This window comes from Harpia harpyja, chromosome 2, assembly GCF_026419915.1.
Source record: "Harpia harpyja isolate bHarHar1 chromosome 2, bHarHar1 primary haplotype, whole genome shotgun sequence".
In the NCBI taxonomy this organism is placed as follows: domain Eukaryota; kingdom Metazoa; phylum Chordata; class Aves; order Accipitriformes; family Accipitridae; genus Harpia; species Harpia harpyja.
In genome coordinates, this window is record NC_068941.1 from 24,779,242 (window position 1) to 24,804,653 (window position 25,412).

Sequence of the window (25,412 nt, forward strand, 5' to 3'; positions counted from 1 at the left end):
ACATCCTCTTTCAAGCTCACACATCACTTGAAGGAACTTGATTCTTCCCCCTATGAAAAGCTGTGGAAAATAATAATAATGCTGAGAGCCTGACAGCTTCAGAGAAGAGAATATATTTAACTGCTGCTAGAAAGTTCTTACCAAGTATAATCAAAAGCACTGGTAATTAAACATACTAATACCAGCACCAAAACTGCACATCCAGCAACATTTTGGAGGGGTTTTCCAAACAAACGCAAAGATCCTATTTGCCCTGGAGAGTTATATATGTAATTATCTTCTGCAGTTTCAGCTGAAGAGATTAGAAAGCAAGGAAAAAGGGAAGCATTTAATTATTTAAGACTATCTACTTTAAGTAATTTAGAATTCATTTAGTCGTCTTCATGTATACCTTTCATGCAAACAATAACAAAACTCTCCTTTTTGAAAGAAAGGATACTGTGCAGAGAAAGGAAACAAGTTGAAATCTATGCCTCTATCTCAAAATTTCATCATCAAGTTTGGGGGTTTTTTTCCCCTGTATCTATCTAGACCATTACAGTACTTTTGAAGATTTGGAAGCTATTGATTGACAGGAAGAAAGCTCTACCAAGCTAGCAAATTTAAGGTTCCTCCAACATGCCATTCTGCTGTTTAAGCAAAGAAACAAAAATGCACTGCTATACTTAATTGAACACTGTGCACATCCAGTGCTGCAAATGCAAAATACCAACATGGCGAATTACACTTTTGGCTACCCCACAGTTCCCACATCTTGCTAAGACCTGTGGAATCCACACTTCCCCAAGAACCTGCTAACTGTTTTTTACCACGGCTACTCAAACACACAGGCTGTAACTATTTTCTATATGTTTGAAGAGATTTTGCATTTGAATCAAAGCTGCTACAAAATACTGCTAAACATCACAAAATATTCACATTGTATAGATGGATAAGTGTATGCACAAAGCAGGCAATCAAGTTTCTTCATGTCTACCCTGCAGAAATCCTGTGACAGAGATGATATTCAGCATTTCTCTCTCCAAAACCTGCACTTCAACTAATTCCACTCCACCTCCCCAGGTGAAGGGAACGCTAAGTACTCTAGGCTCCCAAAGCACTTAGGTAAATATCAAGACTTTGACCACATGTCAAATCTTCTGCTTGACTAGAAATTAATTTGGACCAGGGCCCGCAGTCCAGAGTACATTTCCAGATGTTACACATCTGGAAAAATCATTAAATAAGAGGGTCAGTTTCCTTTCCATGAGATCAGTTTCAAACTTTCTGAAGACATAGCTGGATGCTTCAGTCCAGTCTGAAGAGATTAACAGAGCAGTATGGGATATCTTCAACCATTTGCCGGTACTTAACCAGGCTGGAACCTGCTCTCTATTCAGGAAAACTTTAAAGATTATATACTTCTGGACTTCTTCCTTATCTCCAATAGTAAACAAAGCTTTTGTCTGTACAGGCTGCACAGATACACTGCTTAGGAAATTTTAAGGAATGTGATTTGTCTTATTCTGGCTGGTAGCAGGTTCCATTGCTAGATGTGGACATACATACACCATCTAATACCATGGCATTTAAACGTTTATGCAGTGAAATACAGTAAGCCAACATTATATATATCTACACACACACTTGATGTACACAGCAGTCTTGCATTTGCTATGTGCTCTGAGGTTTAAACACACATTCTCTTAATGACTGAAAGCTTTAATAAGATATTTCACTGCATACACAATCATGTAGTCATGGGAGAAGCCAGCATTTTGAATATGATACTGAGTGCAATTAAATTTTTATTTGATAGTTTCAGGATCAATAAGAAGTAAGAGATCACTGCCACCTCTTCCCTAGGATGTGAGAAGGGGAGAACATAGTGAAAACAATCAAGAAACCCCTAGTGTATGTGGATATACTTATGCAATATATGTAGGTTTTAGTCTGTTTTAGGAATGCTTAAATTGGGCAGGAGGAGGAGGTTCTCTAGGTCATATAAGCACTTTCACTGTTGGAAAGAATTTGCAAGGTGGAAACAAAGGTAAGAAAAGATCAGAAAACACCACCCACTTCCCTTACATGTCCTCCCGTCTCTTCCATGACTCTATGGTATTCGGTCACTTTTGACCACAAAATGCATTTTCCCCTCTTAAAGCATTAATCTGACCTATCGCTAGCTTAATTTCTGTTATTTATTATGGTACAGTAGTGCCTAAGATGACACTAGCTACAACTGTAGCTCCACTTGCCTCCATATGTACTAACACATGGACATCATTCTTGCCCAGTGGCAAAAAAGGCCAAGGAAAAGGGATAAACAAATAACAGGCAGAGCTGCTTTCTGTTTTAAAACCCTCTCCAGCTGATCATACAAGTTTTCTTAATCCAGATAGCTTGGACTGGAGATTTCGATACAGGTTATCTCCTTGAAGATTAAATAAAATTCACGTAAGCTTTTTCAGGTAGAACAATAGATAATGGAAAAAATATATTATATAGACTTGCTACAACAGCTAAGCTTTCTCCAGGAAAAAACGTCAAGAACAACATGCTTTGTTTGCATCAAAAGTTTCTAGCAGTTTTCCACCTGCCCTCCATGAAAAGCACTTGTTCAAGTGCTTCTTGATTCCAGTGTTGTGAAAAGGGATTGATGTTTAACAGGGTGTTGGCTTTATGGCAAGGCCTTCTGCATTGATCCAAGGTATACAAGGCTGTGCCAAGGTGACGCACCTGTACTGGAAGCACAGAGGCTTTCCAAGAGAACAAGGAGTGTGAGGAAATAGGGCGGAAGGAGACAAACCTCCATGTCATTATTCAACTTCTGTATTTCAGTGCTCATCTCACAAATGCCTATGAAACTCTCTGAGACAGTAAAAGAAAATCTAACCCTGCTTCACACTGCCAGGTGAGGACTGCCTACCATCAATTTCTTCAAAGCACACAGCAGAGACCTCTGCTGAGGCTCTGAAGAAATTGCAAACCTGTAAGGTAAATCAAAAGGGTGACCAAATAAAACTGTGGCATAGAAATAGCTGCTAGCCTTTTTTTTAACATACCCCTTAAACAGATACACTGTGATGAAAAGTATGCTATTATTTTTGCAAAGACAAGCACTCAAAAATTAAGAAATGTTAATATCACTGGCACCCAGGCAATGATGATACAGTCTTTCAAGACATGACCACGAACCACATAGAAACCACTGTTAGTCCTCAGGACAAACCTATCCTGGGAGTGAAACACCTGTTTACAGAAGAAAGGAAGTTAATGTTCATGACAAGCTCTTTGGGCCTTGTGCTGAAGCCTCTACCTCATTCCTCTCAGTCCACAGCTCAGCTGGGCTTCTTGCAGCAGTAGCAGTGCAATCCTGAGTGGGTTGTAGACACAGACTTCTCAGAGCATCAGTGCCATGAAAAGCACAGTGCTGGTCTGAGATACCCACCACAGCGGTGACGCTATGCTACAGGCCCTGATATCTGGGGCTGTACCTGACAGAAAGGCTATTTTATTAGGCAGTATCCAAGCAACAAATGCAGCAGAAATCATTGCCTTTGCCACTAAATTATTACTTGAACCTTACTTAAATCATCTAAATCTTGATATACGGTATTCTTTACCTAATGGTCTCCTCCCTTCCCCCAATTTGTGTCACACTGAATTTGGTTTAACAGTGAATTCAAATAAAAAGTAGATTAATATCAGCTGTTAAAAAAGATGAACAAAGTCACCATAACATCACAGAGTGACACTGTCACACAGTACGCTGTCACAGAGGAGCGTTTTGGATCACTTAAAGAATCACCGTCAAAGGTATTAGCAAATGTGATTTTAACATGGATTTGTAAAAGTGCGACTTAACAGAGTTCAATGGCAGGTTCACTCTATTACTAACTACATGGAAAAAACATACAAAGGAAAATTGAGCTAGAATCAATTTAGAATGATTTACACAGAGACCAGAGATGTAAAAAGGAAAGGGACACCCTCCCGATGAGTCACAAGGTTCAGAGTGGACCCCCTTGCTTTCTAAACTCCTTCTCAGAGAGGAGTCTACGTGTGGCTGGTCCAGACTTAGTCCCAGACTTGGTCAACAGTTTATGGCTAACGGAATTAGCTACATGGATTTCATTAGACATTCATTCAGCATGCTATCAGTCACTTACCGAGGATCTGTTGCAAATAAGGGGCCTCTCTGCCTTGGGTAAGGAAGGATCTCTTAGTCTCAGATAAGGAATCTCAAACCTTGATGTTAAAGAAGCGCCTTCTGTCCAGACATCTGGTGTTAGTTCACTCCGAAGTTCAAACCCTAGGTTTCCCAAAGCAGAGTTTGAGGCATCGAATCTCATAAAAATAAACAATGTAATAGAGTGGTACAGCAGCAGGCTCAGCTCGAGCTGGGTGCCTCCAGAGAGGGACACTGAACAAAGAAATCCCTGGGCAATTATACCCTAAAAGACTATTCACCCACCCCTCACGCACTGTTCACACGCCTTCCACGCGCCCTTTGGTCCAATAGTGATTCTGGTCTGGGATCTTCTGACTCTTTATTGGATTCCGTCACTGTCTCCAGACAGGCTGTTATCTTGTCTAGTTGCAGCTGCTGTTGACAGTTGTAGCCTCCTTATCTTCTGGTTTGTGCTGGCTCTGGAGGCCCTTGTTTTGCTTAAGTAGGTACAGGCTCAGTAAATCTAGGTGAAAGTTTACAGCTTGCGGCCTAAGACTTCAGCAAATCTAGCTACTCATGCTAAGTAAGTAAAGCCAAGCAAACAGCATACTAAATCACACATTATAACTCTATTTAAAACTTACTTACTTAAGCTAAACAACTAATATCTCTTAACATTGAGAGGCGTCCCTGCTCAAGGGGAGAGCTGCCTGGCATACAGTCCAGTTGCCATACAGGGAGAATTCAAATTGGGCTCATCCAACGATCTGTCATTGGTAAAAGATCTCATTGCTTCAACGCGCAACCTTGAGAGGCGTCCCAGCTCCAGGGGAGATCACCGCCATGCAGCCATCCTGCCTAGCAGGGAGAGCTCAGAGAAGGCTCACTTAGGCTGTCATATTTATGGGATAAAGTGCTTGGCTCATAGTCAAATTGCATACAATGGGGGAGGAATGCACAAGACTCCTTGTACCCACAGCTTGCTTTGTTCCTCGATAAATGGTTCTTGGAAGAACCACCCCGCTATTCATGTGTTAATCGCATGATCAGTGTTCCAAGCACATATGCATCAGTGCTCACTGGGCTCTGCTCCTTTGTGGGTTTCCTAGAGGAGTTCTTGGCCCAGCTACGGCTCAGGCCTCTACCTCCTTTGGAGCCTGTACCAAACTACTGCTAGTTTGGTTAAGGGGGGGTTGAGTGCATCTGTCTCATACACACACCCCCTGAAAAGAACTTGTAAGTAAAATCAATACTCAAATTGTTCGAAACCTCAGTGCAAAAATATCACACAGCACAGGTAGGGAATATCAAGATCCTGCCAACTACTGGAAGAGAGGAAAAACAGTATCAGAAATCCAAGCAGGAAAGGACTGGGAGACTAGGACACTAGGACTAGACTTCCCCTAGTGTTGCTCACAGTGATATAACAACATACTGCTGCTGAATCACAGGGCTTTTTTTGTTCTCCTTTCCTAGGAAGGTATCTTCAGAGAAAGAAAAGGCAAAGAACACTGGAAGTGTCATGTGTGGAAAACAGCATCTCAAGTTTGCTGAAGGTGTAAAAGGAATTTCAAAACAAAAGCAAACTGAGCATTCTCTCTGTCAAAAATTTAACAAGAAAGATAATGAACTGAACAACAACATTGTATTACTTTCAGATTTTCTAAAACATCCCAACAATCCTACTTACTGCAGTTTTCCAAACAGCCAAGGCAGGCAGGTGCCTGCTGTCTCCTAAAAGGGGTAAGTAATAATTCCTGAGCTGTGCTGGCAGCCACTTTCCATTTTTAAGGAGGGGGGGGCAGAGCATTGAACATCCCACCCAGAATAAAGCCTCAGAAATCCTGTGCCACAAATGTTTCACATGAAGCAAATACCATTCTGATGCTTTTTTTAAAGTTTCAGACACACGACCAAGGGAATGGCCAAGAGGCCTCTTATTCCCCACCTCTGTTTTTTGGCTCATCAGCTGCCCTAAGAACAAAATTATGCCATTTGTATTGGAAGATTTGATAAAAACTGGTAAGTTCCCGTGGAACTTTTCGAGTCTGAAAAATCAGTGTTTCCCCGAAGAAAGCTTTCTGTCAGAATATATCCCGTCAGCTGTAGACCCCCTCCCTTACATCTGTTTTCAAGATTAGCAGACTGCAGCTTTCCCCACCTGTTTTTTTATTCACCGATCAGGGATACAAGTTTCCCCTTTTTCAGGTCCTTGCCTCTGAAAGATGTATTGCAAATGAAGGGAACCGTCTCCGTTAAGTAAAACGCAAACAAAGCAAACCAATTAAATAAGCTTTTCATACTCTTCAGCTCATCATAAGCTCAGAAATGCACTCCTGAGGTGATGAGGATTACCAAAGTAATAAACGTAACAGCAAAAGTTTCCTACAGGTGATCATAATCCCATACGTATTTAAACTATTTATGAGCATTTTGATTTTAGAAGATCCATTCTTATCTACCTATGTTTTGAATGAGAATGGAGTTCTCCAGAGACGAAGCCTGTGATTTAAATACTGCATAGAAATGCAAATCCAACCAAAAAACAAAGGAAGGTTTGCAGGCAACCTGGATGACATTGTTTCTTAATTTTGAATTCCTGAAAATGCCAGACTACTGACCTCAGGCATCAGTGGTAAAGCACAGGATGTGAGTACATTATTTGCATTTTATGTACACAGCACCATCTCACCTGGCCATATACCTACCCATATCTGGACATGTTGACCAAAAGGAGGCTGAGATTTACAAGGGGAAAAAAAAGACTCAGAATTTTCAAGCATAAAGGAACAACATTTTCAGATAAGGTGCAGATGCCGATACATTGCCAAAACCAGTACCTACAGCACCTACAAGAGGGTCTGGCACTCCTACAGAAGGAAGATCGGTATCTCTTTGCTCACCACTAACAATGCCTGCCATACCTGAGTGGTGGTTCAGTACTACTCAGTTCACACACCCATGGATTTTCAAAGTAATGACACGGTATTTTATCTCCAGCCTTGTTCATCTATTCAACTTATTCCTCCTGAAGCATCTGAAAGTTTTCCACATCTCCACACAGCTCAAGGAAGCCATTTTTAAAGTTAATAATTTTTTACCTGCTACAAAATTTAGTTGCTCCTGGGCCTTTTCTGTTATAATGCTATTTAAGGCGTTGGGTGGGCATGCATGGGTGTGGTATTATTAAAGAAATCTTTGCACATCTTTGTTTTCAAGAAGTGTTAAATAAAATAAAATGATCAACAAAAAAAGAAAAAAATGTTAACAGCAGCAACCAGTACCTAGCTTTTGTTGCAAGATTCCAACAAATCTGAATCAGGGACTGTTCAAAGGAGAATACAGCATCCTTTAACTCAGGAAAAAAACGCAATATGACATTATACTCATAAATGTATGATAATCCATTAAGTTTGTGGGACAAATCCCAGAAGCTTACAGTACTGTGAAAGAATTAATCAAGCATGGGGTACCAATGAAGAAGGAATAGATACCAAGTTGTATTAAAATCATTAAATACATAGCTTTCCTGAAATGTATTTGCTGGAAAGTAAAACATGTATTTGTTTATAGCCAGAAATAGGTAGAATTCATGCCCTTACCAGGCTTTTCAAAACATCTCATTGCACTGTACCACATCAGGTTTTTTAGACACACCCCCTTACTTTCAGTCTTCAAGAGTCACTGCTGTCCTTTAATTAAAATGTGTTCTCCCAGCTCTGTTGACAAGAAATCCGTCTCGCCACTGCCATTTATTGCCACTGATGAGTCCTTCACGTTTGGAGGTGAAAAGAGTCACAACTGGATATTGTGATTCCTGGCCTGAATCAGCCTTTTCATTTGCAAAGGGGACTTCTGCACCAGGTCAGAAGGCAAGGACCACGCTCCATAAAGGCTCTGCTGCCTCAGACTGGCAGGACAATTCCTAACATCTCAGTCCCACGAGCCTCCCCAGCTGTCAGCACCCTTCTTCCTTGCATCTCCTTGCTACCTCTACAGAAAACCAGAGGCCATACATCTGCAGAGAGGATAATCCTTAAAGAGTTGCTTACATTCTGTCAATCCCAAACCCTACACAAGCCTTTCAAGGGCTTCATACTGTTGTGTCTTTCTCCACCAGTATTCAAGGAACCAGCCGTGCAACAAATACATACATTGCTACTATAAAGCACAGGTTACAACTACAAAACATAGAATTTCAAGGGCTCCACATATTTGGAGGAAAGGAGATAAATTAATCTTATCCCCAAACTCCTGCCTCTAAAGTACAGTTGGAAAGCAAGCAAAATTCAGAAACCCATACACGCAAGCATACACAAAAACCAGTTTAAAAAGGTAAATGAAGCTGTGCACTGTAAGCAATGGCAAGTCTGAAGAAGGCTGAGGCAGCAGAACTCTCTGTTGACCCTGATTCAGCAAAGCACTTGTCCGTAGGCTTGCTTTATAGCACCTTCTTAAACTTAGCACTTTCCAGAACCAAAGCTGACTGCCAGCAGTACATCCTTGCTGGACAAATCATGAAAGGCACTTAGATTCCACCAGGTCTAACCCACACAGCATGGTTACAGTGTAGCTAGAGGAGCAGCAGGGCAAAGGAAAGAAACTAAGCAGAGTACAACACTGAAAAAAAGGGCAAGGAAGAATATAACCAAAAGAATATTTCAACTTTAACAACAGAAGACTAAGTTGGATGCAGCCTTTTATGAAAGAAATTGCTCTACAGATGTTAGGAATCAAACATTTCTGAGAAAAGAGAGGAAAACAACCCTTTGTCCTTCAATATTTAAACTGAAGGAAACATTTAAAAAAGAAACCACCTTCTCCCAGGAACCAGACTGTACTAGAGGCTGCACCCTACTAGCTTTTGGCAGCCATCAGAAGCAATTTCCATCATCTTCCTTGGCATTACTCACTTATCACTCTGAATGCCTTAAAATGTTCCATAACCAGTATGAAATTTCACAAGCAGTTAAAAACAACAGAAAGAAGTTTATAGTCCTTGTTGGCTTTGGCACTGGAGCTGTCAGAAACCACACTGTGAAGAGTGTTAAATATCCTGATTTATATTCCAATTGAATCAAGATAACATCTACGTACAGAACACAATGTACCCTCCAGATTCACTACAGCTGTCAGATTCATTTTGTGGTGATCCAATCCCTAGATGAGGCAGAGAGGTATGTAGGACACTGAGCAAGTAAATGCCTGTGATTTTGGTTTGCTTTTTGATCAGGCTACTATACACAGTATTCCAACCTGAAGCCATCCAGAAAACAGATTTATTTTTTTTTTTTAAAAAAAGTCCATTCCTTCCCTTGTATTGCCAAAAAAAAAGAAATTATGAAGTTAGATGTACTTTGGAGAGCGACAGTAGAGGAGGTGCAGTAGAGAGTTTGGGTGTCTTCGCAATATCTCTGTCCACCCATGCCTCCCCCCTTAATGTGATTGTGCAGTGATCACTGTCCTTTTGTGCCTCAGGATGGCATGTATAATAGCGGAAAAGAACAGTGACCTGTGGTATGAGGATAAAGCATACTGGCAGTTGTAAAGAGCTAAATGAGAAAGAAATGGGAACTGCAGAAAACTGACCCCCTGGGGGGGGGGGGGCGGGGAGGACAGGGGGAAATCAATTTTGCAAATTAGGTGTCTAAGTGTAAAAACCCTCATTGCCCAAACTTCCAAAGATGTGTACCTGTGTCATGGTTTAACCCCAGCCAGCAATTAAGCACCATGCAGCTGCTCACTCACTTCCCCCCCACCCAGTGGGACGGGGGAAAGAATCAGAAGGAAAAAGGTAAAACTCGTGGGTTGAGATAGGAACAGTTTAATAGAACAGAAAGGAAGAAAATAATAATGATAAAAACAATAATAAAATGATAATAATAGTAAAATGATTAGAATATACAAAACAAGTGATGCAGAGTTCAGTTGCTTGCTGACCGATGCCCACTTTGTTCCTGAGCAGCAATCCCCCCCAGGCCAACTCCCCCCAGTTTATATACTAGGCATGACATCACATGGTATGGAATATCCCTTTGGCCAGTTTGGGTCAGCTGTCCTGGCTGTGTCCCCTCCCAACTTCTTGTGCCCCTCCAGCCTTCTTGCTGGCTGGGCATGAGAAGCTGAAAAATCCTTGACTTAGTCTAAACACTACTTAACAACAACTGAAAACATCAGTGTGTTGTCAACACTGTTTTCATGCTGAACCCAAACCATAACACTATATCAGCTACTAGAAAGAAAATTCACTCTATCCCAGCCAAAACCAGGACAACCTGCAAGACTCAGAGCCCTGAGTCAGGTCCAGATTGCCTTTCTCAATTCAAATGCATTAAGAGTACAGAAATGCTTGTTTAAGGGCTGGGTTGCCTCACGCAGATCACTGGGATGGCAATGTTGCCCCCAGCTACACTGAGGCTGCGAACAGAACAGGATATGAAGCAACAGGGCTGGCACACTAGAGATCAAGGCACGATGTGCTGTAAGCAAACACCTGAACTCCATGTGATGAGTAGAGTTTCCACAGGACAAGGGGCCACTCTCACCAGTGAGAATCATATAGCTTGGAAAAGACCCTTAAGATCATCAAGTCCAAGCATTAACTTAACACTGCCAAGTCCACCACTAAACCATGTCCCTAAGCGCCACGTCTATATGAGGGTCCCATTGCGAACCAGTGTCAACCACTGTTCATTTCACAACAGATTTAAGTTACAAAAGGCATCAATTCTTTGATAAAAGAGCATGTTAGATTTGAAACTCCTCCTCTCCCACTCAGTCATTATGATTCTTGCACTGAGGGGGGATTATTTTTTTTAAACCGTCTCAAGATTTGCCACAGCACCTGGGAAGCCAGGATTACATCAAATTAATTCCTACCCATTGTTGCTGCTCTGGTTGTCTGTAGGTTCCATTATGATGTTTCCATTTGAGTCAGCTCATCTGGAAGAGAAAAAACAGATATTCAATATCTCTTTTACAAAACAACAGCACATTGTAATCAGTAGATGCCACCCAAGCTTTGTTTCAACAGTCACAAAGACCAACCGAAGAACACCCTTCCTCAGAGTAAGCAGAGGGGAAGAGAGGGAACGTTGAACAAGCAAACATGAAAAATCTTCAGTTTCCAAAGTAGCACATCATTACAGTATAGCGATGTCTAGAATGTTTGTTACAGCAAACAAAAAATGAAATAAAAATGTTTATTTCCTTTGTCTGTGTGCGTCTGTGCGCGCACTCTACATTTAGGTTTGTATGTGTGTTACATCCGAAATCTCCATTTTAAATTAACTCTCCAAAATAATTTTGCACTGCAAAATTAAAAAGATACATAATACTCACCCCCAACACTCTCCCACAGATATTTTCAGAGTTGCATGAATTCTTCAATTCTCCCTAGCAGTCTAAATCATCTTTCAATTACATTCAAGATGATGGTGTGAAATACTACACAACAGGAAGGTTAGATGGGTAAGAAATCTATTCTTTAGGTTACAAGGCAGCAAATCATTTGAATTTTTGCTGTTCACTAGGTTGACAGCTTTCTCCACAATCCTCAATACTGATAGGCTGAGGCACAATCTTTGCATCAAACACACAGTTCAAGAAACTGAGCTCTGAAAAAGCTTGTAAATGCTGGGAATGCTCCTGTAAACACTTCTGTTGGTTTCAAAGAGACCTGTTAGAGCCACCAACACTCGTTAGTATATCATAATGAGTGTTAGCAGAAATTGGCCTTAACTGTCTAGGAACAACAAAATACATTTAGTAATCATCTGTCTGGAACAGCAAGACAGTAGGAGCCGCCATGTGACATTGGCTCTCACAGCAGGTTTTTCAAAGGACTAGCAGCTACCTAATCCAGCACCTGTACCAATCTCTGCTGAGCTCTTCAGCATTCAAAACAGGGAGCTAAACTACAGCTGGCTAAGTACCTGCTTACAGCAGGGAGTCTGGGCTGAGATCTCCAGGGACATGCTACACACAGAGCTTGGGATGTCCGACTGGCAGTTATTGCAGTACTCCTAAACACATACTTTCCAAACACATGGATCCTATGTAGCTAAGAATCGGAGAACCAAGATAACCATTTTCCCCTTCCCCCAACAGTGACGCTGCATTTCAGGTTGGCTCTTGAAGAGAACTACAGGCTTGGCCAAGAGCATGACAAACAAGGCTATTGCACAGGCTCCAGGATATTCAGTTCAATTTTAAGAATAAATATGCCATTAGGGCACTCCCTTCAGACAACCAAATAGCCCTCTGATGAATGGAAACATTTGTGGAAAGGGGAAGGAGAGAAGAGAAAAAACAAGCATGAAAAATAGAGCTATAGATTAAAAGGTAACACTGGATAAAAATTCAAAGCAGCAGTGTTCAGGAAGCAAGGAGGAAACAGAAGGGGAAGGATGTTGCAGCAATTAGTACTGCAAGAGAGCGAGCCCCTCATGTCAGTGTAACAGCAGGTCCACCTAGCAGGGCCCTCAGAGACAGCTAAGTTTCAGCCACTACATAACTAGCGCCATTTTGGCCGATCACAGGAAAAAAAAAAATTCCCCTTGCTTACATCCACACAAAAGAGATGAACTCAGAGCATACCCTCACACAAAGCTCTTTGCTCACTCTGTGTCCAACACCTATTTCTCACCATCTCCTGTCTGCCCCAAACTTGTCTTTAGTTCACAGTGGTGCAGGCAAAGCAAAGCATGTGCAGAACTCATGGCATCAAAATAGTTTTCATGATGCCTGCCACATTGGTTGTTGCCCTGTGCAGCTAAGACGTGGTCTACAAGGACTTGTGAAGAAAAGAAACATGCCTGGAAACACAAAGACACAGTAAGTGCAAGATCACCTCAGCAGAAGCGTAAAATCTCCAACAGGAAGAAATATGACTGAAAATGTTTACATTTCAATTTGTGACATTCATTTGCAGCATCTCACCCTCCTGAGGGAGCAAAATTATTTACGGCCGGGGGGCAGACTACAGTAGCATTATGTGAAGCCTTGTGAACCCACCTACAGCAACTGATATTAAACAGGAGCACAGATGCTTTGATGATTAGATGAAGTATCTGACCTCTAGGTCATGGTTTTAATCCCACCTAAGATACCATCAGATAATCATTCTGCAAGTCACAGAAAGACAGAGGCCACTAAAGATGGGAATCCTGTCAGAGACCCACCTCAACCTGCAGCTAGGAAGACTGAGTAATAGACACACATACTAAGTTTAGACTACAGATCTGAAAGCAAACAAACCCTTATTATTTGTTCCCTCCTAAGAATCATGAAAACCATAACCTTTGCTGGTAAATAAACAGCCTTAAAAGAACAAGGTGCCCACTTGAATTTAAAAACAAACTGAGGTGGGAGAAGCAGGAAGCACATATGGAAGAAGTCATTCCAACTTTCTATCAACTCTTTTTTATTTAATTCTACATTCATGGTCTTCAAATGTTCAGAGGACTTTCCTCAGCCAATGCATGGACCTCACATTGTAACGACATAGGCAGATAGAAATGCATGCACACATTTGACTAAACATGGTGGTGGGGAAGCCTGCTCTGTGACCAACTTGTCCTTAACATGGCTATAAAGCATGTGAGCATCCAGGAATAAAATCTAGATTTCACTAAACAATCTACAAGTTTTGTGAATGCCTTTGACAGGGCCAGGTTTTCAACCATACTGATGCAGCATGGATTTGAGGTTGCATGGGCATTATTAATCTGACGTATTTTTAAAAGTTACAAATGCTTTTGCTTTTATTTTCTGCAACCAAGCTATCTTTATAAACATAAGCTTTCCTTTCTGATGTCAATTAGCCTAGCTGGCTAATTTAGCCAGGATGCCTTTTCTTGTTCCAAAAGCAACTGTTCTGTTATTAACAGTGCTTTTTGCTCAAAAAGCTTAAAATAGTTTCTTCCTTCACTCATTTTCAGTGATATGTGTTGCTTCTTGCCCTGAACCCCCCCCCCCCCCCCGCCCCGATGCTTCAGTAACTCTAGGATGCCAAGGTTTTTCTTCTGAGTCAGTCAGGAAGCACCCTTGCAAAAGACTGGTGGAAATCGCTTTTTAGATATGAAAAATGCTAACCATTTCTTGTAAAGCTTGTTTCTTTAGTAGGTTTCTTTGTTTAATTCATTCTTCAATAATTTCAGATTGAAAATAGAAATTAATGCCTGTGTGCATTTATACAGACTGCTAACTTGTCCTCCAAAAATGTTGCTAGCATCAGTCATGCAAAAATGAGGCAATGCAAAAGGAGACAGACTGAGTTTGCTGTATGGGAAAAGGTCACATTTTTATTATTTGCTTTACTGAAGTCTTAGAAATAGCAATTCTAACACTACTTAGGATACGTCATAACTCTTAAGTAAGAAAGAGGAAAGATTAGCACTACACATCAGAGTATATGCAAAAATACTATAAATAAAGCCCTGATGGCACCTGGATGAAACAAAATCACCCTGCCTCTGTGGCCACATTGCATGAGGAGACAGTGCACCACCTCCTGGCCATGAGATGCAGCTCATAATCCAGCTGCACCATACCCTAGTGAGCCAAACTCTGTTTTACACACTTGGGTACAGATTAATCAAGATGTTAGCCAAAAGTGAGAAAGTGGAGAGCTGCTGGGGGAAGAAACTGTCCATATCTGCTCCTAACCCCAGGCGAGCCAACAATGCCTCCTAATCCATGGGGCTGAGAGCAGCTGGGGGCTAATTACTCCAATGCTAACACCTGAGCTGCATACCACAGCAAAACAGCCATCAGAAACTCAAGACCAAGCAGTTTCTGTTCCAAAGACTCTCCCCAAAGTCATGAAAAAATAAGATAGTCAGAAGCTTCTAGATTCCTCATCACAACCTAATCAAGATATAAGACTGCTTTGTGACTGGCTAGATCAAGAGCATTAAACACCACCTTTTTAACAAAAAACATGCCAGCACTGCCTTTAAAAGAGAAGCCTGCCTAAGTTAAAGATACAGTCCAATGGGGAGATAGAACAAGCATACCTTGTGCATCTTCAACAGGCAAGACAGACATGGATTCAAGGATTTAGCTGTGGAAGGTAATTTTATGTACTGAGAGGTAACAGATATGCTCATAAACTGACTCTGCAGAAGCTCAGACTTTTATGAAAGGAAGGCAATGTAGTTCTGCAAGCTGCAAAATTTACAAATGCATTGCAAAGCTCGTGGATGCAGGTGGACACCTTAGCTGAATATTGGGTTAAGTTTGCCACCAATAAGTAATTTTCTACCAATCTACCAGAAAACGTATCCAAATTTAATGTTATTTTGTATTTCCCATCAAACTGTCTGGAAGCAAGTAAAATATACATATAGTACCATGGCTTAAAATTTACTAATAATGAAAAGCCAGGTGAGATGCACATGTACCTACCTTATAATCTAAAATAGATTTGAACGCTGCAACTAGTATTCATGAACAGAAGAAAGGGTTAGAGCTGAGTCTGGAAAGCTCCGGCTCTATATCTCAGGAATTGCAAAAAGTATGATGGTGAGGGGTAGCAGGAGTAATTTATTTCACTGGCTTTACCCTTGGATAGGCTATCTGCAGCTGTCAGTTTTCTACTGCTGCCAATTATTCCTTTCTACTTCACATTTATTGCAAAAAGAAGAGTAAGGCTAGTTGTTGGTAAAGAAGCTGAACTCTTCATAATCACTGTTTCTCATTTTTAAAAAGCTATTGTCATAGGCAGCCACAGCATACAATGGGGATGAAAGCAGGCACCCAAGTGGCCCTTATCTGAAATTTTACAAGTTTCTTACAGTGCTGTATTTGGAAAAACTGATTTCTGTATCCCTTAGCTGAACATATTTGTATTCCTCTTCTTTCTGCCTTTCTCCATCAAGCCACAGGCAAACAGCTGCTCTGATGGAACACATAAGCTGCTTGGAAAGTTAAATCTTATGTCCCCATCTCAAGAATTTCCCTTCAACATTGTTATTACTAATATAGATATGATATTATTATAGGTAAAACTTGATGTATTTGCATACATAAAATTATTTGAAGGTACATCTCAATGACCAATCACAGAAGAATTTGGATTATTGCAACTAAAAAAACCCCCAAAACCACCACTAGTTTTGACTTCACTTCTCCAATTTGGGTTTTTCCACCTAGGCTTTACCATCTTCCTCTAGAGTCACAGAGTGCTACAGCTCAACTGTAAGACTGACCAATGCCCATCCCCGAGTACGAACAGCGGTATTACTCACCTGAGTAAAAACACCCAGGATAAGCTCCTTGCCCAAGCAGATCCCAAGCTAGTAAGATCCCACTTACACAGCGGGGGGAGGCGGGGGGGGGGGGGGGCGAACAGACAGAAAAGACTGTGCAGCAGTCAAGGAAAATTGCCGGGGAACTGGGATACAACCACCCTGATGACACCCGGCTTATTTGGAGGAAGGCGTTTTAAGTTATCACCTTGCTAACCTGAAGGGATACAGCACTTCTTCTATGCCTAACCTCACTTTCCATGTCACAACTCAGCAACTTTCAGCAGCCAGTTACTGCGCTACAGCGTGCTGTAGCATTGCAACGCCCGTCAAGATGCCGCAAGCGCTCGCGCAGGCGGTTGGAAACCGCCCCGACCCCCGCCTGGACACCGCCCGCTCCGCGCAGCAGCCGTGCGACGGCCCCATCCACAAACGGCGGCGGGCAGCACCGCCGGCTGCTTGCCCGGGCGCCCCGCCGCCCCAGCCTCCTCCCTCCCGCCGGCACCGGCCGCTCCTTCTCCGCGGGTAGTCCCTGGCAGCGGCAGGCGCCGGGGCCGGCAAGGGAAGCCGCCGCCACCGGCCCCCCCCACCTCACCTCACCTCACCTCACCTCACCTCACCTCCGCCGCATCGCTGCCGGCCGGGCTCCGCGGCAGCCGTCCCCGCTCGCGCTCCGCCCCCCCGACCTGTTGCGCGGAGCCCTGGGGCCGCCCCCTGCCGCCGCCGCCGCCGCAGCGCGGCCGGCGCCGCAAGGTGAGCGGCGCCGGGCCGCCCCGCCCGCCCCGCCGAGGGATTCCGGACGCGCCCGAAGGGTTCCGGAAGGACCCGAGGGCCGGCGGTGGCGGAGCTCCCCGCTCGTGTCCGCCCCGGCCGGGCCGAGTGCGGGCGGTGCCGGGGCGAGCGATTTCGGGCGCTCTCGCCGCCCCCGCTTTGCGTCTCGTTGACACCTGGATGAAGAATGGATTTGAAGAACGACACAAAATCCAAGGGAATAGCAGAGATTAAATCCAAACGACTGTGCCGAAATAAACGTCCCGACCTATAGACCTGCTCGGGGTTCGAAAAGGCCAATTTCACAAATTGCCCTGCGGCTCTAGCAATTTGACACTGAGGTTGACGCAAAAAAAAAAAAAAAAAAAAGTTTATTTTCTGAAGGGAAATGTATGCAGGCTGATTTTCTATCCTAGAACAATGCAATCCACACAGTATCTCACTTTGCAGCCACCTTGACGGGTGATCACCTCACAGGGAGCGCCACTGTGGGCTGAACCCTCAGGCACTGCCAGTTTCACAGGACTCACAGGGAGCTCTGCACTTTACCAGGACTCCTGATCAGCTTCCAACCCACTGAAGTTGATGGTACCTGCTTAAGGGCATTGCTTAGTAAAAGCACAGAGGAGCTACTGTAGGTCATATCACAGAAGAGGGTGCAAGGAGTTGCTCTTTCCACAGATATGATTGTCTTCTCTCAACCATCTCTTTTTCAACAGTGCGACCTTTTGGCAGCACAAAGACCAGAAACAAGTGTGCTTTGCACTGCCAGTATCATCCCCCTTTACTACACTATCAATGGGCTATGAAATAAAAGTTATAGCTCAGAAACATGTTACCTAGCTAAGAAATAAACCAAGAAGAGGGGGGAGAACATGCTGTCCTCCCTGGGAAGATAGGTGTACTTGGCGGGAGAGAAATAAAGTGTCCCTTGGCATTGCTCTTTCATGTCAGTGTAGGGTCAGGCAGCAGGGGCTGCTGTGGAGTGCAAGGGCTGCTGGATGCCTAGATCCTCCTCTGCCTCAAGGACTACCTAATACTTACATTAAAGGCTCAGGCATGCAAACCTTACCTAAACAAACTTTCCAATTAGCTAGTAAATTTTCATACACACAAGCAAAATGCAATGAAGCTACTTTATCAAAAGACGTGCTTTCCTATCGTCACACAAGTATGTGTGCAAGACACGTAAGTTCTTGTCTTGTATTTCTGCCTAAACTCTAGAAGCAAATGAGGAGGATCATCTTCTCAAATATGTTGTGCATTCCTAAGGAGTTCATTAGCATAGGAAGCAAAACAGTAGCAACAGAAACACTGGGAGAGCCGACTGACTGAGAAAACTCTTGGCCATAAATATTCTCTTACCATCTTCCTTTTTTTTTCTTAACAAGCAATGAAACATTTTCACCACATGACTCATGTCAGACTACGAGAGAACTCCTTCAACACACACATACGCAGGCTGAGAGAAGTTCATAAAAGCTGTGCCAGATCCTGCAGATAGGTCTTTGGACGTATACACTTCCTGCACACAGAAGAAACCTCACCAGAGAAACCACTTCCACAACACTCTCTGCTTCACACAGCTTCCTGTAGGCCCTCTTGATTTACTGAACAGGCCAAGCCAGTAACAGAACAGTATGTGAAATTTATCTCATCACAGAGCTTGCAGTAAACTTACCTCAGGCTAGAAAACACTAGATGAAGGCATTGACCAGTGCCTAGTCACTTTGCTCCTACAGTCAAGTAATTATGAGCAAAGACCAACTTTCAGGATATACAATAGCAAAATGCCACCGTGAGGTCTTATGGTTAGGAAGACAACACATAACACAATCTTTGTTTCAGTAGAGAAGTATTTTTTTAGCAGAAATTATTTCCTAGCAACAGTAACTATTTTAGTGGCAGCTATTAGTTCAGAATGTATGGAAAAGCAGGAAAATAAGTAATTCATTTAGTAACATCTGTGCATCCTAGGACGTTCCAAATCTAAATTCAGACTCGTTGGAATTAAAATGTGAGTTTACTGCTAGTCAGTGTCTCAAAGCTGCTTTTTTCCAACTTTATTTAAATAATATTGATTGTATAAGACTCTTTCCTTTCTTCATTTTAAGTTCAGACTTGAAGTGTCAGCAGATTGTCTAACAGGACTGTTAGAACAGGTGCATAATTTTGGGAACACATTTTAATTGTCCTAACTCTGAGGCTTGAGGTAAGAAGGAGAAAAGGACAGATGTCCTCCACATCGTAACGCTTTGAAATGCCTTCTATTTGTAAGAGTTTTACAGAAATGTGGTGACTGGTGTGTGCAATGTCTGCATGCTGGTTTGCTCCTCCTGATACGTTGCAACTGCTGCATCAGCTCATGCCAATCCTCTTCGTGATCTTGTTTCAACCGCTTGCTGGGGGCAGCTGATTCAGAGGAAACTTCAAGAAATCCTCAAAAAGCTATTTTTAGAATCAATAACTGCCCCAGTGGTAGCGCTACCTCCTAACCATGCGCTAGCCCTTGGTCTCTGCTTTGATACACTTCTGCTCCGCTGGGTGTTGAACTTGGCTGAACTTGCTCACACTAGCCACACAACTGTACAGAGAAAGATGCTTCCAAGTTGGCAACCCAAGTTAAAGGTGCAGTTTTATGGTGGAGATGTGTTCATGCTGCCAAAATTCAGAGCTCCAGAAATCTTTTTTGTCTGCTCTTCCCCTAACAAAGAAATATCATGCACACAACACAGAATTTGTACTTGGCCAGGCTACTCACTACATGGCAGACACCTAGGATTACAACACAAAGCTATCACTACAGAGCACTCAAACAAGAGGGATTACATGGCTATCCTACTCCTCAAAGAGACTTATGTTTAAAGCTGCATCAGCAGCAAGCCCTGCTGGAACCTTACCCTCCTTACCTTATTCCTCCACTTGGAATTAATTTGACACACTGCAGTCTGTTAATAATAATTAAAAAAAAAAATCCATAAAAATGGCCTTACCCACAGTTTGCATGGTGAGGTGACTTCTTGCAGAAAAATAGATTCACAGCATCCAGCTTGCAGAGCAAAGTAGTAAGAATCTGGAGTTAAAGATGCAGTAGCATTTTTCTCTCCTAAAAAAGGAGGTAAAAAAAATCCAGGACTGCTAGAAGAACAGCAAAGAGCCACCAAGTTCAGTGTCCCTCATCCTCTGTATTTTATGCAGAGATCCAGGTCAAAGGTACTGTCTGTATTTTCTGTGAATGACAACTAAAGGACGGCACTGCAAAGCTAAGCCTATGAGCATTTCCCAAGCCGCCTGTAAAAGGAATATTCAAGAGGATATATACAGCTGAACTTGTGGATGTTATGTTTACAGCTTCTGAAATCTTCCAGAAGTTAATGCTGAACTGTTCTCGGGACAGGTCACAATTTTACCATATTTCTAAGAAACACGGCCAAAAATTTCAGTATGCAAATCCACCAAACCCAGCATTTATTACTGTTTTTGAGGCCTTAATTTTCAAGTGAGCTGCATGATTCTGATAGGCAGGTGGATGATGGCATGACTTTTAAGGGGTGTACTGATAAAAGTGCTTCACACGGCACAATAAGGTAATTAAGCCTTTTCAAGTCCTTGTATTCCCCAGTTACCTGATCCTTTCCACTTCTTCTCATGACATCAAATTTCATCCTTTTCCCTATTCCCTACAAGAATGGAAACCAAGAAACCCAAGTTCCTTCATCCTGCTAGCTTTCAACCCTGCAGGCAGCTGCTTTGGTGCCATACCCACTATGCTGCCCACAGCAATTAATCCTGTGATAATACAAGCCAAGGTAATGGACAACTGTAGATGGTCTTTCTTGAGGGTTCATACCAGATTGTCCATGACCAAATACAGACCGCCTGACCTTGAACTTGTAGGTGCTGCCCTGGCTGCACACCTATCTCCTGGGTTCCTGTCAATCTACACTGATGGAAGGGAGAGGAGATGCAAGTGCCTGCCCTTTTTTCCCCCCTTTCAGATAAGCAGACAATTTCCTTGGAGTCCCTGTTCTCTGATGCACAAATAATGACAAGGAATGCTTAAAAAAAATTAGAGAAAAGACCTAATGAGAGACATACTGCCATGCATACCTTCTAGCTCTGCCTGAAGGAACTGGTGCTGCGTTCCCGAGAGCCTGGAGCCCCAATGTCAAAAAGGTGTTGCTGGGGCAGCATCGAGCTCTGTGGGGATGCACTGTGGGTCCAGTGACCCAGGGACACATTGGCAACGCTGGCCCGAGCCACAAACCGAGCTGAAGTTGGGGGAACTCAGCACTTCCAAACACAAGGACAACGGCATGTCACTAAGGCAGTAATACAGCACAGACCTGTATGACAGAACCTCCCTACCCTCTGCCCAGAAACTGATAGTCATTTAAGGAACCCTTAAGTACCAGGACCAGACATGCAGCTTCTTTTTCCAAAGGCTGCAGTCTCAGAGAGATTAAATGAAAAAAGAAAGGCAGCAAGAAATTAAATGACATAACTTGCACATTTCGTGTGGACCTGTGCATCGATGGAAATGCAAGGAGGCTGTGTTTACCAATATAGACAGGCTAACTACTGGGCTGGGTCCTTTGCAACAAGAATTTCACATATAAATTCTGTGTTAATGGGATAAGAAAAACAAACACTGGAATTCTGTAGCCAGTGAAACGCCACAGCAACCCAGCTTTGGGCAGGTCTATATGATTCACAGGGTCTTTACATTTCCTCCAGCTAATTCTTGGAAGACTTGATATGAGAAAAGGCTTCTGCACACCTTCCCAAGTAACCCCATCAGATTGTGAATGCAGTATTAAATCTTCTCAGTCAAATATACACAACTAATCTAAAAAAGTTTAAAATGAACACATCACTGATAAGGTACAAATCATCAATTCAAAGAATTCCTAATTTGCTGAGCAAATCAAGGAGATGATTTGCTCACCTCTACACTGAAAAATACTTGTATTAGATGATTTTTTAATGAAAGCTGATTCACGCAGCTCAATTGCTCTAATTATCTGTCAGCTGCATAATCTTTTTTTTACATTTGATTGCTACTCTGTAACTCTAAGTCAGAAAATTTTCTGTGAAAAGAGGGAATCCTGTATCAAATTCCTGTTTAGGATAGCTTTCAATCACAACAGTGACAGCACTTAAAAGTCTGATCTCCTACAACACAGCTTTGCTGGAAGAGGACTCAGCATGTTAGGTGATTAATGGGTCTCCAGAGGGAGCATTGTCCTAACGCTCTGCAACCCAACAAGAGTGGAATGCTTTTATGTCATAAAAATGATACCATTTAAACAAATTAACAAGAATATTCTGTGTCTTTCTCTCTATGATGTGTACACACAATAAAAAGAGCTGTCAGGCTTCCAGCCTTTTCCATGGGAGATTAGTGTAAGATGTCTGGCTCACGCAATGGGCTCAGCTGCCTCATCTTCAATCTCCCCACACACAGCTCAATTTTTCTGAAAGAGCCACAGTCATTAGATTCTTTGACCAAAACATACTGCCTGAATGATTTCATTTCAGTGTACAGTTTAACCTGTAGTTGATTATGGAGCACTTAATCTTATCTTCAGTATACCACTTCCTACAAGAGACTTGAGATCCCTCAAACAGCACTGAATTCAGAAGCAAAACTGCACGATCATTTCCAGCTTGAAAGCCCAAGGGACATTTTTGCTGCCTGTCCTGATCAGAGACACCATAGCTATTGCCCAGCCTCTTTCCACCTAACCCAGTTTCCCAGCCTGAACTTCTACAGTCACTGGAAATAAAATCAGAGGTTTAATTTCACTTCACGTTTTTTTGGGTTTGTTACAGAATTTTCTATTTCCTCCACTTTAAATGTGCAATTTTGTTTTAAAGGACATAAGCTCCAGTATCCCATTTTCCCATGCTTAATGCTGGAGTTACAAGGAGAATTAAGAGGTATTTCCTTTTGCCTTTGCAGTATTTATAAAAAATAAATCCACATTTATTTCTTCACAAATGTTCTCACAAAAAAGCTTGCCATTTCCCACTTATCGCCAGTCATTGCACACTTACACTGCATAGTCTCTCCTCTTCACGTAGTCCTAAGGAATCACTGTAGAGAAACAACACGCAGTTTATGCACCAGTAAGATGTCCATGCTGTACCATGTCAGTTCTAGCTACCAAATTGCAGTGTAAGATTTTCATTTTTTCCAGGGCAAATCTTGCTCTTACACAAAAAACCAGCAGGGGGAAGTAATGCTTCTGTCTGTAGTGTAGCTTTTCCTCCACTAACAACATAAATACTATGAACTGTTTGCTTTTATGACTGACTGCCTCTTGTTTAATAATCACCACAGAAACCCCCCTGGGTGTCAATAAGCAGGTTTAATGTGCCAAAATAAACATTATGTCTGTGATCTGCAGATTTCTCTTCACCTTTCAACTGAGCCAGACTATTTACTCTAACTTACTACCTGCACTCAGCTTACTATTCCAATTAACACTGAATATATTCAAAGTGAAAGGCTCATTTCTCCTAGCTACGTAGGTTAGCAAAGATTTCATGCAATGACTTCAAGATACATACCCCTAATGCATCTCCAGTTCTGACCTGCATGCACTGTATTTCTCATATTGGTCTGTAGCACAACTACTTTTTGCCCACAACCTCTTCTGTGGTCCAAAAGATTCCAGCTACTCCAAAGGCACTATATTGTCTAAATAACGAATCCTTTACAATCATTGAACCATCAGTATTTTCTGATTCTTTCAAATAAAAATTAAACAAAGACCATAATTTATCATAGCTATAGTTTCCAAGTGAAAAGGAACAGCAGGCATCTGGGGAAAAAAACCACACGCGACGAGTGAAAAACAGATGCACTTTATTACTTGGAAATTGAAAAATAAAAATCTGAACTATTTTTTCCATTTACAAACATTTCTTCTGATGCTCTATAGAGGCCAATGCCTGGAAAGGACAGGGCAGCAAATAGATTTCAACTTAAGGAGCCTTGTGTCTTTCATGTAATTTTCTATTTTATTCTGTTCTCCCTGCTGTAACCTAAGCATTCGAGATCTAAAGAGCCTGATGCAGGCCCACTGGATTTAGGAGAAAAGATTTTCACTGACGCTTTTAGCCTTTTATCAAGCCTAAAAGTCAGTTTTCTTTCTACGTATACAGAAAATATAGGAGCAAAATTGAAATTGGGATTAGAAAGTTTGTTCATTCTTCTTTTGATGATGTGTTCAGAATTAGGTAATTAAAAAAAGAGCTAAGTAAGATAGCAGGCAGAATGGGTCTTCAAAGCTAATAGGAACTACTTTTGTAGGTGGGCACTGAGGAAAAGAAGGCAGTTTAATTCAGTTTTTGCCATATCTACAGAAGCGCATTTCATTAGATGCAGACTATGGAATACAATTTACACAAGAAAGAGGACATTCAAAGCAGCACAGCATTGTTCTTTATATTGCTCTATTATATTAATCACTAGTTACTAAGAGACTGTGACTCAAAAGTCTTGAGCAGCATCCAAACACATGATAAAAGAGAGTTTAAGTAGCTTAAGACATACATAAAAGTACTCCACCAAAAACAGAACAGGAAAAAAGGCAGGGAGATGATTTTCCCTTGCCTGGGCAGACAGACAGCAATACTACTAAGACAAGAACACCAACGATGGCAGCTTCTTGCTCACAATTCCTGGTGATCTTTCACGCTCTTTGAGTTTCAGAATCATGGAAGGGGAATTTTTGAGTTGCTAATGCCAGGAAGCTAGCTAGCTATGAGTGCTAAAACAGGCTCCAACACATGTAAGATATAATGCCAAATTGCATGGAAGAGCAAACGCTAAAAAAAACCACAAACCCACCAAACACCCAAGCCTACCATGAATAAAGGTAGATTAAACATATATTAAAAAGTAGAATTAAGGAAAAAAAAACAATCATTCAATTCTGTATCATCTGAATCAACTGCATGATTTCTCAACCTACAAGTTCTTATTAAAGAGCCTTAATTGTAGATGTCTTAATTTTCTGTTACTTCACTAATGTGGGTAGACCTCCAGTAACTGTAACATGAGCACAGACACCAGGCTCCCCTGATGAAACCTACCTTGTTTCTCAATTATCAGGAATCCCGAGTCTTGTCCTCAAAAAGGACATAGATGCCTCACGTTAGTGAAAGTGAGTGGGAGACACAAGTCGACCTTGAGAACACACACTGAGGTTTCCAATGTCTCGGTT

At 42.1% G+C, this 25,412-nt stretch overlaps 1 protein-coding gene across 5 annotated transcripts in view; it reads right to left on the reverse strand.

The window, feature by feature from the left end:
- Positions 1-17,048, reverse strand: part of AFF1 (ALF transcription elongation factor 1) — a 125,126-nt gene extending 108,078 nt beyond the window's left edge. For 2 of the 5 annotated variants that reach the window (XM_052772990.1, XM_052772958.1), the window contains exons 1-2: positions 17,025-17,048; positions 11,033-11,095 (exon numbers count right to left, since the gene is read on the reverse strand). In XM_052772990.1, coding sequence (XP_052628950.1) covers positions 11,033-11,067 — 35 coding nt within the window. In that variant the 5' untranslated portion in view covers positions 11,068-11,095; positions 17,025-17,048. Of the gene's footprint in view, positions 1-11,032; positions 11,096-17,019 lie in introns of all 5 variants that reach the window. The other 3 variants (XM_052772998.1, XM_052772971.1, XM_052772966.1) reach the window with 2 other exon arrangements.
- Between the last annotated feature and the right edge of the window lie 8,364 nt (positions 17,049-25,412).